Source organism: Mesoplodon bidens, assembly GCF_964165515.1.
Source record: "Mesoplodon bidens genome assembly, chromosome: 4".
Taxonomy (NCBI): domain Eukaryota; kingdom Metazoa; phylum Chordata; class Mammalia; order Artiodactyla; family Ziphiidae; genus Mesoplodon; species Mesoplodon bidens.
This window is the reverse complement of record NC_138160.1, coordinates 132,045,207-132,063,914: the sequence shown is the minus strand read 5'-3', so window position 1 is coordinate 132,063,914 and position 18,708 is coordinate 132,045,207. Positions and strand designations below refer to the sequence as shown.

General features: G+C 45.6%; 1 protein-coding gene across 4 annotated transcripts in view; it reads right to left on the bottom strand.

The window, feature by feature from the left end:
• Nucleotides 1-10,912, bottom strand: part of GRIA1 (glutamate ionotropic receptor AMPA type subunit 1) — a gene marked incomplete at its 5' end in the record, with an annotated part of 317,420 nt that extends 306,508 nt beyond the window's left edge. For all 4 annotated transcript variants that reach the window (XM_081232717.1, XM_081232716.1, XM_081232718.1 and 1 more), the window contains 2 exons: nucleotides 7,719-7,856; nucleotides 10,831-10,912. In XM_081232717.1, the coding sequence (XP_081088843.1) occupies nucleotides 7,719-7,856; nucleotides 10,831-10,912 (220 nt within the window). The remainder of the gene's footprint in view (nucleotides 1-7,718; nucleotides 7,857-10,830) is intronic.
• Nucleotides 10,913-18,708: the final 7,796 nt, after the last annotated feature.

Genomic DNA, 18,708 nt, shown 5'->3' with positions numbered 1-18,708 from the left:
AATAGTAAAAGTGCTTTGAAGGAACGCATGAACACATAAATGAATCTTAACTGTTTCCCAAATGTCCTATATGACTACTTTATCTTGAGCATCTAAAAGAATAGTAATCTCACCCATCTCAGCAGAAGTCTTCAAACTAATCAGAGGAAGCAGTGTTCACACTCTTCTGTATCAAAAAACTTACGATCATCAATATTATCATAAGAACCAAGAGTCAAGCACAGACAACGTTGGGGCCTGTGTGTCTCAAAGTGAGGGCAGAGGTGAAGGTGGAGAAACCACAATCACACTGTAACATCAACCAGAGAAATGCAGACATCTGCCATGTAACCAGGAGCTCAGCATGGATGCAAGAGATAAAGTCTGAACTCTCCGCCTTGCAAAAATAAATACATGCCGTAGTGGTAGAGATGAGGGGAGGAGAAATATTGTGACTGTACCCACTCAAAAACCTTCCTCTCATGACACGCCCCAAATCTGCTCCACCCTTCAATACCTGCTCCAGTTCCACCTCCTGCAAGAAGTATTCCTTATCCACAGCCATCTGCCTCTGCCTTGGAAGTCTTAGCACCTAATCCTGAATCATAAACTTCACTTCTTTTGGCACTTCTTTTTTTTTTTTTTTGCGGTATGCGGGCCTCTCACTGTCGTGGCCTCTCCCTTTGTGGAGCACAGGCTCCGGACGCGCAGGCTCAGCGGCCATGGCTTACGGGCCCAGCCGCTCCGCGGCATGTGGGATCCTCCCGGACCGGGGCACAAACCCGTGTCCCCTGCATCAGCAGGCGGACTCTCAACCACTGCGCCACCAGGGAAGCCCCTTTTGGCACTTCTTGTGTTGGGCTCTTTTCCTGCCATTTCACTTTGTTTGTGTCCATAATGTTCCTCTATCTTAAAAAGGTGAAAGCTCACTGAATTTTGGAGTTTGCAAAGCTGGCTTCAGATATTCGTTTAGGCTCTTCTTCACTGGGTAATATGGAGAAGACACTTAATCATTCTCACTCTCAGTAGTGTCATCTATAAAATGGAGATAATAACCTCTCAAGATTATTATAAAATATAAATAAGACAACATGTGTGAAGTCTCTGGCATATGGTAGGTCTTCAGAATAATCTTTGTTTATCCTCCCAACAGTTTCATTAGTACATATAGATCAATTTTTTTGGCTGTGCCACATAGCTCGCAGGATCTTAGTTTTCAGACCAGGGATTTCAGACCCGTGCCCCCTGTAGTGGAAGTATAGAGTCCTAACCACTGGACCACCAGGGAATTCCCTAGACCAGTTTTTTGAGAGCAGGAGTTACATATCTTTTGTGGCCTCTACTGTTTATTGCAGGGTGAGGAATAGATATTATTAAAATAAAATAATAAAATGGCAGATGCTGAAGTATATAAATCAGGTGTGAGCACATTGGCCTACTTACAGGCCTGGCCAACTAACATAATTTGTTATACTGGCCACATGTCTGATAAGGAACAGTCAGGACTTTGGTAAACTTGAGAGATTATACCTTATACTTAAATCGGTCAGCACTTCTCAGCTCTAGACAGTAGAAGTGGAGCAGGAATGTGGGTCCAGAGTTGCCTGATGCCCTAAGTATTTTCAAAGAAGCCAGAAATTTGGATTTTTATCCCAAATTTTGAAAAGCATCATGCAGGTCGGGTAAAACAAGTCTCTGGACTGTTAGTTTGCAGTTCTGAAAATGATGAGGGATGCTCAGGCAAAAGCTAAGAGGCCATGTGTCTGTTGCCAGCACCTAACATCTTGTTAGAATGCCCTTGGGCTTCCTAAGTAGGTCCACAACAGAGGGAGGCCCACTGGAAATAGGCATGCTGCATTCCATCTGATTGTTATTTAAGCTCCCAGCATCTATGCTGTGTGGCTCTCTGATTCCTGGAAACGTTTGTTCATGTGTGTTAAGGGAATAGCCCTGTGCCAGGTGTTCTCAGCAACACCAAACAACAGCTAAACATGGTCTTTTCTGAACAGCAGTTCACATTCTGGTGGTAGGGTTGACCTCTAAACACACAACACAGGCAACATTGCAGAGCAAATCAACTGGGACTTAAAAGCTCAATGCTTCCAGGAGCCAGGCAGGTGAAGTAAAGGAGAGAAGTGGGCTGCTCGAGAGAGAAGCCATCCAGGTGGGATACTCCCATCCTAGCCAACTGGGGCTACGTAGACCCAGGGTCCAGTGTTGCCAAATGGTTTGAAATTTCAAAGAGAGCTAAGATATCCAAATTCCGACGTGCAATTCAGTGCTTCTTAAACACTGTGCTGAAAGTGGCTTGGGGATAGCCATTGGGTCACCCCTTCTGCAGCATTTGACAACTGGCAAATGGGAGGCCCAGCGTGGAGTGACACAGGAGGTCAGAGCAGAGGAGGAACTAGGTAAAGCGTCCTCTTTTCTTTTGCACACGCTGTTCCCTCTGCCTGGAACACACTTGCCTCATTTCCTTCTGGCCCCCTCACCTTGACCTCCTAGAAAGCTTCCATTTATCAGTGAGACTCACATCAACCACCACCCTCTGAGAGGCCAACCCGACTTTTCAAAGCATCTCTAACACTCCCTGCAAGTGACTGCTGTAACACTTACAACATTACATTTTTAACTTCTCTTTATAGGACGGTTGGTTTCACTAGGGATAAAGTCCTCCAGGGTGGGAACATGTCTTACTTTTGTCTACATTTCTAGTGCTTAGCACCACGCCTGGGCTAGGTTAAGGGCTCAAAAAATGCTTGCTAAAGGAATGCAAGGTTTTTAAAGAGCTTCATCAAGTGGGATGCCCATATTAACTGCTGCCAAATCTTCCCAGGGCCAGCTCTTGAATATTCTGATTCAGGAAGTCTAGCGTCTGCCCTTGAGTCTTGCTTTAAACAAGCTCCCTGGGTGAATTTTCTGTGCGCTGAAGTTTGAGGATCTCCAGGCTAAACTGTAACTCCCACAGGGAAAGAAGCTGTGTCTTCTTTGTCGGCCATTATATTCCTAGCACCTGGCACTGTGCTGGGCATACAATGGAAATTCACCATGTATTTGCTGAACCAATAAATGGATGAATAAATGAAAAGTAAGGATTAAGTTGCAACAATGCTCCTCAGAAATCTAATAGGAACCCCAGTTAGTATTTCATCTGTCTCTTTATTTATACTTACCATAAAGACACCAAGATAAGCTGAACAGCTAGTCAGTAACTACCATCTCTATGGACAGACCCCTCAACTCCTGCCCTTGTGGGCTTGGAAGTATACTCAGAGGAGATCCTAAAGCATTTGGGTTGCTGATTCAATGACTTTATCCCTTAATGATGGCGGAAAAGGAAAGAAGGAAAGATGGAATGCAAAGAAGACGCAGAACTCTCATCTTGGCTGGAGGTATTAGCGATACTCTCCCCTGCATTCCCTACCCTCTAAGGACCACTCTGCCTTTTTAATGTCCCCTGTTGCTAATACATCTAGCAGGAATAGTTCCTGTTACACTTCCTCTCCTTTCCCTTCTCCACCCTCTGGTGGAGGGATCATGAATAGCAAAATGTATAGGAAAAAAACAAATGACAGGAAAATGATGAAAAAATAAAGATTTGGTTATTTTCTGGAGGTAAGACTGGGAGAGTTAACTTAAGGTTAACCACTAGTCCAGATTTCAAAAAAGCACATGAAATTAAATCTCAATAAGATGCTTTCTTAGTTTTCAAGAAATGATTAGTTAAGGCATCATACCTAAAACCTCTCTGCTCCCTTTGACATATTTTTACTGAATCCAAATTGGGACAGATGTCAGTTTTCCCAGACCAATGGATCACAGTGGACACAGCCCCAACGGGTTCGCTAGTCTCAGATGAAAGTTACCAAAGAATGTTACAGGCAGGCTGGAAATTACATTGCCACCATAGCCACCCCAATTGCCCAGTACCCTCTCAGTTCTTGGACACACAGCAGAGTCCCCATTGGACTGTAAGCCATTTAAGAGCAAGGACCTTTTATCATCTCTGTTTTCCCAATGACCATATCAGTTCATAGCATTGAAGAAACGTCTAAAGAATGACCAAATTCTTGCAGCTCTATTTATGATAGCCAGGACATGGAAGCAACCTAAGTGTCCATCAACAGATGAATGGATAAAGAACATGTGGCACATATATACAATGGAATATTACTCAGCCATAAAAAGAAATGAAATTGAGTTATTTGTAGTGAGGTGGATGGACCTAGAGTCTGTCATACAGAGTGAAGTAAGTCAGAAAGAGGAAAACAAATACCATATGTTAACGCATATATATGGAATCTTAAAAAAAAAATTGTCATGAAGAACCTAGGGGTAGGACGGGAATAAAGACGCAGACCGGGCTTCCCTGGTGGCGCAGTGGTTGGGAGTCCGCCTGTCGATGAGGGGGACGCTGGTTCGTGCCCCGGTCTGGGAGGATCCCACATGCCGCAGAGCGGCTGGGCCCGTGAGCCGTGGCCGCTGGGCCTGCGCGTCCGGAGCCTGTGCTCCGCAGCGGGAGACGCCACAACAGTGAGAGGCCCGCGTACTGCGCAAAAAAAAAAAAAAAAGACGCAGACCTACTAGAGAATGGACTTAAGGACACGGGGAGGAGGAAGGGTAAGCTGGGACAAAGTGAGAGAGTGGCATGGACATATATACACTACCAAACGTAAAACCGATAGCTAGTGGGAAGCAGCCGCATAGCACAGGGAGATCAGCTCAGTGCTTTGTGACCACCTAGAGGGGTGGGATAGGGAGGGTGGGAGGGAGGGAGATGCAAGCGGGAAGAGATATGGGGATATATGTATATGTATAGCTGATTCACTTAGTTATAAAGCAGAAACTAACACACCATTGTAAAGCAATTATACTCCAATAAAGATGTTAAAAAATAAATAAATAAAGACAGGAACAGTTTGGGGAAAAAAAAAAAGAATGACCAAATTCATAGAAAACTATACACTGGTATAGGGCAGGAATCAAGTTCAAGAACCCATATCCACTCACTTCTGGTTCATTAACCACAGTGGATGACATTGCCTGTATCACATTTCAATCCTCCCAATAAACGGCCAACAACCCTATTAGAGATCAAGTCTTAGGTTGTTAAGATAATGGTACAGAAGCACCACCTTTTGCCTTAGAACATTTCCTCCAAGTTTTGTCTTTTATTATTTTGTCCTGTCAGTCAACGTCTTGACACTAGAATAGCAGTTAACATCTCTTTCCACCAAGCTCTGTTGTAGACAGTTCTCAGCAGTATGAGTGAATACACATGCCAGCCATTTATTCTTCTAGATTCCCTAAGCAAATAATCCTAGAGTAATGGATCCCTTTGAGAGGGTGACAAAAGCTATGGAGCCTCTACCCAGGGAATAAATTAAAATATGCACATGCATGCAATAGGTTATACATAATCTCTGATGGTTTTTAGATACATTGATGCCCACACCTAAATCCTCCCTTGAAAAATTCTCCTTTAAGCCACATTGAAAGAAATGGGAGGTTATCTAATAACCAAATACCTACTCAATATTATTTTAGCTTTCCAGGGAGATGGTTTCACAGAACTACAATTCAACAGTTAAACTTCAGCTCACTTTTAAGGGTAGTGAGTAACACAGTTGACAAGATTTTCAACCTCAGCATTACCAGAATGCAGAATTGTTGTTTTATTTATTCAGTGGGTCACTCCTGTTCAAAATCATGGTACAATTTGAAGCATGATAAGGTTTTCTGCCTAGGTGCTTTATCAGGCCACTGCCTTATAAAACTCTGAAAATTCCCTTTTATTTCTCAGGTAATCTCAGTGAAATTGATCAAGTTACCATGGGATCTGTGTATCTATTGCAGTGCTCAGAAACATGTACCTTGGGGTCACAAGACCACCATTTACTTCTTGGGTGACCCTGGGCAAGTTATATAACCTGTTGCAGCCTTAGTTCCCTCTTCTCTAAAAGGAAGATAATATAGAGCACTGCAGGGCTCCTGTGAGGATTAAACAAACTAACACATGAAAAGCAATTAGTGCGTTGCAGGGCCACAGTGGATGTTCAATAAATGGTAATGAATGTTACTATAATTGTCCATAAAATACTTATCATAGTTCTTGACACACAGTAAGTCCTCAGTAAATGGAATCTGAAATAATTATAATTCTTTTTTGTATTGAAGTATAGTTGCTTTACAATGTTTCAGGTGTATAGCAAAGTGCTTCAGTCATATATATATATATATATATACACACACACACACATATATATATATATACATATACATATATATATATTCTTTTTCAGATTCTTTTCCATTATAGGTTATTACATGATACTGAATATAGTTCCCTGTGCTATACAGTAGGTCCTTGTTGTTTATCCATTTTATATATAGCAGTGTGTATCTGTTAATCCCAGACTCCTAATTTATCCCCCTCCCCGCTTTTCCCCTTTGGTAACAATAAGTTTGTTTTCTGTGTCTGTTTCTGTTTTGTAAATAAGATCATTTGTATCATTTTTTTAGATTCCACATATGTGATATCGTATGATATTTGTCTTTCTCTGATTTACTTCACTTAGTATGATAAGCTCTATGACCATCCATCTCGTTGCAAATGGCATTATTTCATTCCTTTTTATGGCTGAGTAATTGGAATAATTATAATTCTTGGAATTTGCATATACATTATCTTATGAGTGGTCTTAGGGATAGGGAGAATGCTGAATTCTCAGTTTGAGCGTCTTCAATTCAAATCATTGAGAGCTCACCGGGAGGGAAATGTGGGAAAGCAGTGAAGGAAATATGGTGCATGCCTTCTGCCATTCACAGCTCAGCAGAAGCCACCAAGGCCACAGTGGCACCCAGAGCCTACAGTGCCAACTTAATCCACTTTTGAGGTGTTCTTGCCCATTCAGCTCACACTTCCATGCCATCAGTTCCTACCTGAGCTTAATCCCTGGAGGGAAAATGTCTCTACTGATTAAATTTTATGCTTTCACCTGTCTTAAGATGGCAATCATACCACCACACAGGTTTTCTTTTCAGCCCTAGTTGTCAGAAAAACTCAGAATGGTGTTTGTTGCCCGCATTTTATAATGCATTCAGTTCAGATGGGCAGAAATTGGCCTCTCCTTTCTCCTTCTTGGGGTCACCTCTGTTCTGTTTTGTGCTCAAAGGCCATCCTAAAAATTATGTAAGCCATCCGTCACTTCAAAGTATTCTGGAAATAATCAAGGCATCAATTTTTAAAAATAATTACTGGTCATTTCTAAAAATGGGAAACGAAATAGACACCTTCTCAGGTATCCTTCCTTATCAAGCTCTGGCGACGTTTTCTCCTTTAACTGTGCACAGGAAAGGCGTAAGCACTTTAAACCACATTCTGTAAGTCAGAACCTTTTATTCTGCGCCTCTCAGAAGTTTCCTAAGTGTGAAACTCTCAATGGAACCAGAAAACCTCTGCGAGGTAGGGGAGATGCAGTCAACCCCAGTCCTCATCGTGCTGGCATTGAAAGGTATCTGGCAGTGAAAAAGCAAACCCATTCTATGAACTGCTGCAGGATCTAACATACCAACTGATGGAATCACTCAAAAGGCCCTGGACATTTTTCTTGGAGGGCTTTCTCTTACGAATACAGATGACACCCAGTCATTTTTTGCAACATCGCCACCTACGTACAGGCCCTCCCTTCATTGGTCGATTGCAGAAAGAAATCTCAGAAATAGAAGCAATTACTTACATCTATAGGTCATCTCAAAGCTGTCACTGATGTTGACAATATCAATCTGGGGAAGCAGCTTTGGGGGCTCTGTGAGTTGCGACAAAGCAAATCTAAAAGCGGCATGTTCCTGTGACTGCTGGTTTGGAAATAATCCCCCTGTGAGGAAAGAAAATGCAACATGGTATCTGGGCTAGAGACCGGTTTGATTCCTCAACAGCCCACCCCAGATGGGCCCTTTTCTTCTCCCCAGGCTGTTAGGTGTTGCCTTTAGGAGTGGGGATCAGAATTCACATAGACTCAACTGGACCCTGAGACTTCAACTTCCACAGATGAGCTTTTATGTGACAAGGACTCGAACATCTGTCCCTGACCAAATATTTTGATTGTTCGCCCCTCAACTCAGTTCAGGTCAGAGAAAACAGGAGCGTTGTGGAGTTTTTCTTCCTCCTTTCTCGTGCAAGCCTCTTAGGTGGCCTATGCTCTTGCATGGACTTAAACCCTAGCCGTGCCTAATTTTTCCTGTATCGGACCCATTTCTCATCACAGAGCCTTATAGGAAGTAGTGCTAATACATGTTACAGAGTAAACTCTAGCTCTGGGAGCCTATGTGCTTCTCCAGCACTATAACCGTTTGCTTTGACTTTGACCCTTGTAGTCTTTGACCTAGCAAGACCTGTATGACAATCCTCTGAGGTTTATTCAGTTCCTCTGAAAACTGATTTTCTGCAAACAGTGTTTTGCTGCTTCTTTCACCACTCATGATCCCAGGAATGACTTGTTACATAAGGGATTGCCATCGTGTGTATTTGCCTGGGAGAACCTTGGGCTTCAAAGCTCTGGGGGCTTAAGGACATCCAGAGGATGCAAACATTCTATTCTAGTAAAAAGCAGAACAAAGGGGCCTGGTGGGACTCCTGTTCCAAGAAACAAGAGTACACACCTTACCTTTGTATTTACTGTGGACACATAAATAAATTAAAATACATTTCTGTGAAGTAAAGTCAGCAGTTTCCAGAGACTGAACTATATAATGAATGTTTACATAGAAGTTGATCTCAGATTCCTTAGGAATCCCAATCCCAATGTGATACACTTCTAACTTCTTATACAGTAGATACGTGTTTTTAGCAACCAGTAAACGAATTGTAAGGCTTTTGTTAGAGGCAGTACAAGTAGAATCAAGTACTATCTGCTGGCCGTGATATTTTCAGCATGTGTTCTACAATTTAACGTTTCAACCTTTTATGTGAAAACAAAAACAATGGTTCTATCAGTTGAACAAGCAAGTTGGGGCAAAATATGATGAAAAATCTGCAGAGATACATAAGCAAGCATCTCTACGTATACACAAAACACCCTGTGCATTTATATATCCACGGCAATATATACAAATACACTTGGAGAAAGCAAGTCCTCATATCTTAAGACAAGTATTTCCAATCAGCAAAGTATGGGCAATACCTAAGCACCAACGTAAAGAAGAGCCACACATAAGAGCAAGTGATTTATACGTGGTCATATGCCTCCATTTTAAAGGACAAAAACAAAAAAATTCTTCTTGATTCTGATGCTCCACCCTCCCCCCCAGATGACCACACCCCAAACACTTCCCTGGCTTCCTCCTCCCCTGCAATGAATGAAAGAGAGCGGGTGGGGGTGGGGAGGTAGGTGGCTATAGGCTGGGCTGCAAGAGAAGCGTCCCCAGAGGCAGGAAGTTTTGTTTTGCGTCTAAGGCACTAACACACATATACAGACACACTTCAGAATGTAGCTTAACAGGTGTCAGGAAACAAAGCAAGTTACTCCATGGCTGTTCTAGCCACCCTCAGAGCCAGCACACTGGAGAGGCCAAAACAGACTGATATTGCAGCACATATGTGCCCAACAAAAGACCACCTGCACCACATCCCCCCCCCACAAACACACACACACAAGAGACACAAACTCGTAGGAACGGGAACTTTCCCTAGTGGAGCAATGTCTGTGTCAGGGGAGAGAAATCAGAACCCAGACCCACCAAGATGCCTCCAAGCAAAGCAGCTTGCTGGATTCCGGGACATAAACAGCCCTGAGATGCTGGTCATACTGAATCCCCGAGCCCTTGTGGACACACGTTGTTATTGGTGTTACTGCTTCTGTTTGTTTCGCTTTTCCCCGTTGTTATTATTAGGAGGAACAAGAGCTATCGGCTGCCCCATAAATACAGGGAGGGTGAGGGTCCTTTGAGGATCGTGACAACGAGGAAGGGGAAATGGGGAACAAAAAAGCATGTTGAAACCTGCCTCCAAGTTGAGAGGCTGGAGCTCAGTGATGGGGAAAGCTAAGAGGAGGGGAGAGGAACATGTGGATGTGTGTGTTTGTGTGTATGTAAAAGGTAGACTGTATCTGTGGATGGAGAAATCTAAGAGGAGTGGGCGATGGAAGGAGCAGAAAAAAAGGCAGGCTAGGAAGTTACAGAATCGGAGGAGTGGGGACCACCAGCCCAGCATGGCAGACAGCAGACAGAAGGCAGCTAGAAGAGTCCAGAGCAGGAGAGAGAGCCCCCTTCACCTAGAGTGGGGGGCCTTTTTAGCATTATTTTAGTGGCTGCAATAAACCCAGCATCCTTCACTCTTTCTTTTAGAGGGTCTCTTTCCCCTCCCCCAGGTGAGAAATCACCGCCTCTCTCAAATATATATGTGCATATTTAATCCATAATCACACACACCACACATATTTATATAAACAGATGAAATCGGGCACCATCTACCAAGCCATGGAGTTAACTCCTTAAACACCCACCACCCCTTTCCTTGTTACAGCCTGATTATTTTTCCTCCAAAGCAGTGGGTCCTCCATTTCACATGCTCATGCCTAGAATGTGAGTGGTGTGTGAGGACCTGTGTCTGCGCGTGTGTGTGTGTGTGTTTGTGTGTGTGAGCACACTTCCCTTCTCTGCCCCACATCCCATCCAGAGAAGACCCCTCCCCATGCCAGCGGTCCAAGTCTTCACATCACCGGACAGCTTTGCGTAGACAGCCAAGCACGACAGCCCGTAGTGGGGCTGGGGGGAGGGGACACAGACCCCCTCCCCCCAAAAAAAACTGGCCAGACCCAGAAAGTCCCTCCCAAGGCTGCCCCTCTCACTCACCGATCTGGATATTGTTGGGGAAATTGGCACCTACTACCGCGCCTAGGAAACCGGTGCAGAAGAAGGCAAAAATGTGCTGCATATTCCTTTTTGCATTGGCGAAAAAGAAGCCCAGGTCCAATCATAGATTTGGTGTTTTCCCCCTTCCCTTTATTCCTCTCTCTCTTCTGCCTGTTCTTTTCCTCCTGCCGTTCCTTCCTTCCTTGCTTGCTTCCTGCCTGCCTTCTGCGAGGTTTGTCTGTTTCCCTTGGAATCCCAGCGCTTAAACTGCAGCGTTAACACCAACTGACAGCCAGATTAACTGAGCACGGAAAAGAGAAGCCTGTCCTCCTGCGAGCTGAGCGCTGCTCCCCCTCTCCCTCTCCTCTGCTCTCCTCTCCTCGCAGCCTGCCTCCCTCTCCCTCCCTTGCTCTCTCGCTCTCCCCCTCACGCTCTCACAGGCAGCCAGCTCTATGCCAGTACCCACCAGCGAGCCAGTTCCCGAGGCTCCCCAGCTGACCTCCTCTCCCCATCACCCCCTGCCTCCTCATCCTCACCTTAGTCTCCTTGCTGGGTGTGCCGATGGCTGGCTGGGCGGGCGGGTGAGGGGGTGTGATACCTGGAGCTTGCTCGCCCGAAAGGGACAGCCCTGCGGTCCCCTTCGCCCTCCCCCGCCTTCCTCAGCTCTCTCTGCCCCCGCTCCCCCAGCCCCCAGCCTGGCAGATGCGACTGGGAATGTGGGTTCAGCTGCAAGTCAGTAGGTGGCAGGGGGTCCCCACAGTAGTCCTCCATCCACCGTTGCTTGATCTAGGTCACTTTTTCTGGGAGCGCAAGGTCTGTGCTGGATACATCTCCTGCACTCCACTGGCCCAATTATTCCTACAACTAATTCCTGAGGGAAGACCCTAGAAATCCCTCCTAGGAGCTTTAAAGGAAAAAAGCTACCCACCTCCCACATTGGGAGGAATGACAGAAAGACAGACCCAAGGCTCTGGAAGGCAGGTGCCTTGACTTGGACATTTGGTGGTCCCTGCTGCCTTTACAAGTGGAATTGGTGGTCTCTTCAATCCTGTGCATTTAAAATGAGCCCCCCTTCCCCCTTCCCCTGCATTCCAGAGGAATCTATAGCATCAGAATCGTGTGGGTGTACAATAAAGGCTAAGGATACTTACACAGAGCAATTACATGAGTCATTTTGCAGGGATTCTAGTGAGAGGATCCAGGCTTCTTTCAGGGATCTCTGGATTCTGGTCCTGTCTAGAGTAAACTGGAACTCCATAGACCTTCCTGGACAGGGGCTTCTGCTGAAACAACCTTTTATAGGACAGCTGTGGTCAGAGAAATAGTGTGGGTTGCAAAGCAGCAGTCCAAGCAGTCACAGAACTTTACAGTTTCTGAAGAAGCTTCACAGGGTTACCTCGCTGTCTCCTCATACCAGCCCTGGGAAGTGGCCCTGACTCTTATTTTACAGATGAAAAAAACCAAAAGGCTCCAGGGATTAAATCATAAAGACATAGATCTGATAAGATGGAGTCTGGACCTTCAGGACCAGCATACAGTTCGACCTATGAACTTGAATGCTCTGGAAATTACCAGTTGGCCCACTGCCCTGGTCAGAACTCCCACCCAACAGATGAAAATCCAAGAAAAGGAAAGTCCATTTTTCCTCAGTTAGAACAGGAGAGAATAGACTTTGGACCTGATTTTGCTTTGCCACTTGACTAGGCCATTTTATCAAAAACTCTTCTCTTCCCTCACCAAGATTACATAATCGCAGACACACACAGGACAGCTACAAGTGCTGGGATTTGCAAGAAATATCTGACTGTTCCATGGAGCCCCTAAACTAGGAACAACTTGGAGGTCAGATGCTTTATGATTTCCTCTGCACTTTCACATATATTAATTAGCTCAAGTGATTTTACAGCTAATGTTTATTCTTTCCCATGGGCCAGGTACTCTACTAAGCAGTGTTGCGTGCATCATTTACTTGTGCAATAATGCCTGTGGCAGGTAATCTAATCCCCATTTTATAGATAGAGACTGAGGCCTAATCATTTACCCCTGTTTCACTGCTAACAGGGGAAGAGATTGGGGATTTGAACACAGGAACCTCTATCATCAGGCCCAAGCTATTAACCCTTAGGCTCTAATAGAAGGAAGGACTGGGCAGGGACGTAGAGGCAGTGTCAGCATCAGCTTGGGAAGGTGTGAGGACAGATCAGGAAAGATCACCTTTGAGGTCCCTGCCAACACGCCAGGTCTGTGATTCAGTGATACCATCTTAAAATTTCTCCATTTGCATTTTTTGTCTCTTACTATTTTGAATGGTACCTGGGGATCTTTTAAGTTCTCTGAGCTTTGTGCCTGGTAATAATAATAATTAGGCTGTCACTGAAAGCTTCACACTTCTGTCACCTTTCAGAGCAAGCTCTCAAAGCCCTTTACAAGGATTAATTAGCAAAACCTCAACGCCTACTTGTAATGGGTAAGATTTGCTTTGCTTACTTTGGGGCAGAGGGACTTAAAGGAGTCAAAATGATGCATTTTTGATGATCATTATAAATCATATAGTCAAATGGATTTTCCTAAAATATAGCTCTAACTATGTCATTGCCCTGCTCAAATATGGTCAGGGGCTCTCCTTGGCCTGTTGAATACATACTTACTCAATCATCAAGTAAACCTGGGGCTTACATATATCAAGCTTGGGTATCTAGGTCAAATACATTTAGGGTCAACTGTTTATCCTATTTCCATTCAAATGCTGGTAGAGAACCTACTCTGTATCCAACAGGGAGTCAGGTGCAGGGGTTATGGAAGGGAATCAGTCAGTCTCTGCCTCAAGCCAGGTGAACGTGGTGGAAGAGGAATACAGAGGAACCCAGCCAAATGTCATCCAAGGCGGCCCACAACACGTGCTCTAATAGAGATGTAAGCTCGACACTGGGGAGCAAAAGAGGACGCTACCAATATGTCTGTCTGTGGGGAACCAGCAGGGCTTCAGAAGAGTTGAGCAGGGAAGGAGGAAAGGACAGGCAGAAAGTGAGGCCTGAGGGAAGCCATCAAACCAAGGGGAGAGCACCTGCAAGGGCAGAAGGCGAGTGAGGACGCCATACGCTCCATGAGCCTGGAGCCAGTGGTGCAGACTGGGAAGAGAGGGCAGGGAAATAGGAAACCTCGAAAAGGGCAGGGTCGGGCTTCCCTGGTGGCGCAGTGGTTGGGAGTCCGCCTGCCGATGCAGGGGACACGGGTTTGTGCCCCAGTCCGGGAGGATCCCACATGCCGCGGAGCGGCTGGGCCCGTGAGCCATGGCCGCTGAGCCTGCGTGTCCGGAGCCAGTGCTCCGCAACGGGAGAGGCCACAACAGTGAGAGGCCCGCGTACCACAAAAAAACAGACAAACAAACAAAAAACAAATCCAGCAATGATAACAAGCGCTAAAAACTATACAAAAAAAAAAAAGGGCAGGGTCAGGATTTGGAAACCACTGAATTCCTGGCAGGCAATAGAGAGCCGTGGGATGTTTTTAGCGTGAAGGTTATATGACCAGGAATGCATGTGAGCACAAAGAGACTGACCACCGGTGGAAGGTGCTTTTCTTATGTCTCAGCCTCAGAGGTTGGGACTGTGTATCATACATTCCCTAAGGAGCGTACTCTGATGTCATCCTTCATTAGTTTTTCCATGCTTTCCCTCCCTACAGCTCCCAATCTGTTTGCCATCTCCAGTATCAGTCTGCAAAGACTTGACTGTTCATAGTCTGTTGTGATTGATGGCAACCCGACCCCTACAGATACATGTTAAGCTGTGATTGACACAGCATTTGTACATCTTACATCTCATCTCATTCTCCCAACAACCGTGCAAGGACAGGAATTAGAACCTATTTTTACAGATGAAATAAGGCTCAGAGTGGCTAGATGGTTAGCTTAAGACAGTAGTTGTCAACTGGCAGGGATTTTTCTCCCCCAGGGGATATTTGACAATCTCTAGAGACATTTTTGGTTCTCACAACTGGGGAGGTGTGATTGGCATCTGGTGGGTAGAGGCCAGGGATACTGCTGAACATCCTGCAACGCACAGAATTATCTGGTCCAAAATACCAGTAGTGCTGAGATTGAAACACCTTGTTTTTTGTTTGTTTGTTTTGCGGTACGTGGGCCTCTCACTGTTGTGGCCTCTCCCATTGCGGAGCACAGGCTCCGGACGCGCAGGCTTAGTGGCCATGGCTCACGGGCCCAGCTGCTCCGCGGCATGTGGGATCTTCCCGGACCGGGGCACGAACCCGTGTCCCCTGCATCGGCAGGCGGACTCTCAACCACTGCGCCACCAGGGAAGCCCTGAAACACCTTTCTTAAGGGCACATAGCAACTAGCACACCAGGTACTAGACACCAGCACCGCATTCTGGTCTCCCTCTCCATTATATGACATTGAAGAAAACTGAGATTCATCTTCTTTCAAGACTTTTCACATTTTAAAATGGGATCCCTGGAGATGGGTGTCCCGTAAAGTCCAAATGGACCAGTATCTCATGGAGGGACTCCAGGCATTTGACAGGCCAGTGGAAAAGCTCTCCTAATGTAGCTCAAATTGTGCCCCAGAGATAGCAAGGCACCCAATCCCCAAATCAATTATGACGTATCCTGGTTCATGTCTTCCACATACTATAAGTTCCACCACCATGTAGCCAAAATAGCCTCCGATTTATTTATTTGGCTTTGGCCTTACACAAATCAAGGAGAATGGTGTTGGGCAGGGGTTTCACATTCAAATGCCTCCTTGGGCCAAGCAGGGAGATGAGTGAAGTGAGCCGCCGAGTTGGGGAGAAGGCAGTGAGGACAGGGAGAACTAGAGCCTATACGCCCTGTGCGAAGGTGGTCGCAGGGCTCTAAGGCAGCTGGTGGTTGCCATAAGGAAACGTAGGCCCAGGGTGGCCAGATCTGATTTGTTTTTCTTTCAAAAGAGAGCAGAGGGCTTCCCTGGTGGCGCAGTGGTTGAGAGTCCGCCTGCCGATGCAGGGGACACGGGTTCGTGCCCCGGTCTGGGAAGATCCCACATGCCACGGAGCGGCTGGGCCCGTGGGCCATGGCCACTGAGCCTGCGTGTCCGGAGCCTGTGCTCCGTAATGGGAGAGGCCACAACAGTGAGAGGCCCACATACTGCAAAAAATAAAAAAAAATTAAAATTAAAAGAGAGCAGAAATATGGATTTTGTGTGTGGGTTTTTTTTTAATATATATATTAAGTATAACAACTGCTTTGGGCAGGAAAAAAAAAAAAAGGCAGAGGGAAGTGTCTCTGGGCTTGATCTGGCCCACAGGCTACCGAGTGCCAGTTCTAGTTCAGTGGAAGGTAACTACCAGCCCCAGCGTCAACTTGGGGACAAGTCCATTTTGTCTCTGGGCCTCTGTTTGCTCATCTGTAAAATGACAAGGGTACCTTAGGTAATGGCTGCAGACTGTTCTGGCTCTGACACCCTGCGGGTGCATTTGACAACAGAGGCCCATGGAGGAAGAAAACCTCCCTGGCCTCACATCTCCATCTGGAAAACATGCGGGTTGTACCAAGGTCTCTTCTGGCTTGAATGTTTTGGGCTTCTAGTGTGAAACAATTCAAGGGTGGGGGAAGCCATCAGAATTATGATCTGAGAACACATCGCTGACAGCTAACAGACTGGGTAAATGCAATCAGAGAGAGGGTGCCTCTGTGGCTTTCGAAAGGCCCTGTTTTAAAAGATGTAGAAAAAGCTAATAATGATAATATTTTTCATGTTTTTAGCACAATTCCTACAGAAGGTTTTCAAAATACTCCACAGACTGTGTGTGACAGGAGCACCACCCCAAAGAATGTAATCACTCACCCTGGAGCTCTGCCAGGTTTAACAGCATTTTCTATCTCTTTTTTTTTTTCCCCTCCTTCTTTCAGTCTTCCCTCCCCTTCTCACATAAATGGCAGCATTTTCATAAGCCCTCAGCATTACTAAGTAATTAGGGAGCAGTGCAAGTTCTGGAAAACACCCTGGGGCAGGATCAATGCCTAAAAAAAAAAAAAAAAAAAAAAATCTATTCCAGGGGGAAGCTCCTACACAGAGCCACTGTTACTGTAGAGATTGGAGGCACTGGTTATTTCTCCAAACCAGCTGTGCTTTCAGAAAGGCCACCTGGGCACTGCTCACAAGGGCAGGCGTCCAGAGCACCGAGCTTTCCACGGCTCTCCTGAGAGGCTCTGCAGCTCTCCTGACCCTGGTCTACAGACCAGAGAGTCAGGCTCTCAGAGCATCCTCATCTCGTGATTTTGGATAAGCCACTTAACCCTTTTGTCTCAACGTCTTGTCTGTGAATGAGGGTTAATGAAAGAAATGTTGCACTTGGAGGGCCTGGCAGGGCTCCAAGCACACAGTAAGGGCTCTGCGGCCATGATCATAGGGAGGGGTGAAATGTTATTCTCGCCTAGTGCTTGAAGTCCAGATTCCTCCCGACTCTGGGGGCCTTCCATGTGGTTCCGATCTTCTGGAATCTTCTCTTATAGTTCAGTTTGCCAATCTCCTCTTAAGGGCTGTGTCACTTCCCCACATTCTCAAAACATTTGTCCATCAGGACATACACGCTTCTGATTCTCCCAGCCCCCCTTGCCCCGCAACCTATTCCTCCCCTCATTCCTCCCAGATCCCTCAGTGGTACTTTCATTCATCCCGTCAACAAGCTAAGTACGCCATATCCAACCCATCAGCAAATTCTGTGAGCTTTACTTTTAAAATACAGCCAGAAACCACCACCTTTCCACCCCAGATCATTCATCCCACCCTCATCTCTCATCTGACCCATGGCGATCTTTACCAACTTTCATTTCCCCTCCTTCTTTACCTCCCCCCTCCCCCGTTCCCACCATGGCCACATAATTTGTTCTCTGTATGACAGCCCGAGTGAAACTTTCGTCACTCTCGGCTCTAAAATAACCAGGAGCGTCACATCATACTTAGAATAAAATCCAAACCTTGGCTCCTGGCTGCCGCTTCAACCCCCTTCCCTTGTTCACTCTTAGGCCAGTTGCAGTGGCCCTCTTCCTGTCCTTCGGGTACACGAAACACCATCTTGACTCAGGACTTTGTACTAGTTCTTTCTGCCCTCAAGCTCCTCTCACAGAAATCTACATTGCTTCCTTCCTCACTTCATTCAGGCTTCTGTCCCAAAGTCTCCTCCTTACTTTATCTGAAATGATAGCCCACCCCCTGCCATGATTTTTGTTCCCCTTACCCTACTTTATTTATTTATTTGCAGCATGTATCACTGCCTAAATACAGTACCTATTTGTGTGTTTATCATTTGACCCATCCTGGAATGGATCTTGTTCTCTCCAGTGCTCAGCATCTAACACAAAGTTAAATTCTCCATAAACACTTGTTGAAATGATGGATGGATGGTCCTTATCCTCTCCTGAAATACCCTTACTTTTCTCTGAATTGTTTAAGACCCAGTTCATTTCCCATCTTCTCCACAATGCCCTCCCACACGTATTTTGTCCTCCCTGTTACTTATTACTTACTGGTTTTACTTGATATTCAACTAGCTCCTGCCACTTAATTTTCAGCTCCTTGAGGGTCAAGAAGCATACCTATAACATTTTTAAGAGAGATTTTTTTTTTTGCATACTTACGATGTGCCAGGCACAGTGCCAGGATACACACCTTCTCATGTCATGTGATGTTCACAGCAATCCTACAACATAGGAACCCTTATTATTCCGTTTACAGGTTGGGGAAGGAGAGGTGGGGAGGTCCAGTTTCCTGTCCAAGCTTATATAGCTATTTAGAGACAGGGCAGGGATTTCAACCTAGATCTGCCTGGTTCCCAAGGCTGGTCCTCCTAACTGTTATCCTATACTGTTTCAAGAGCCATG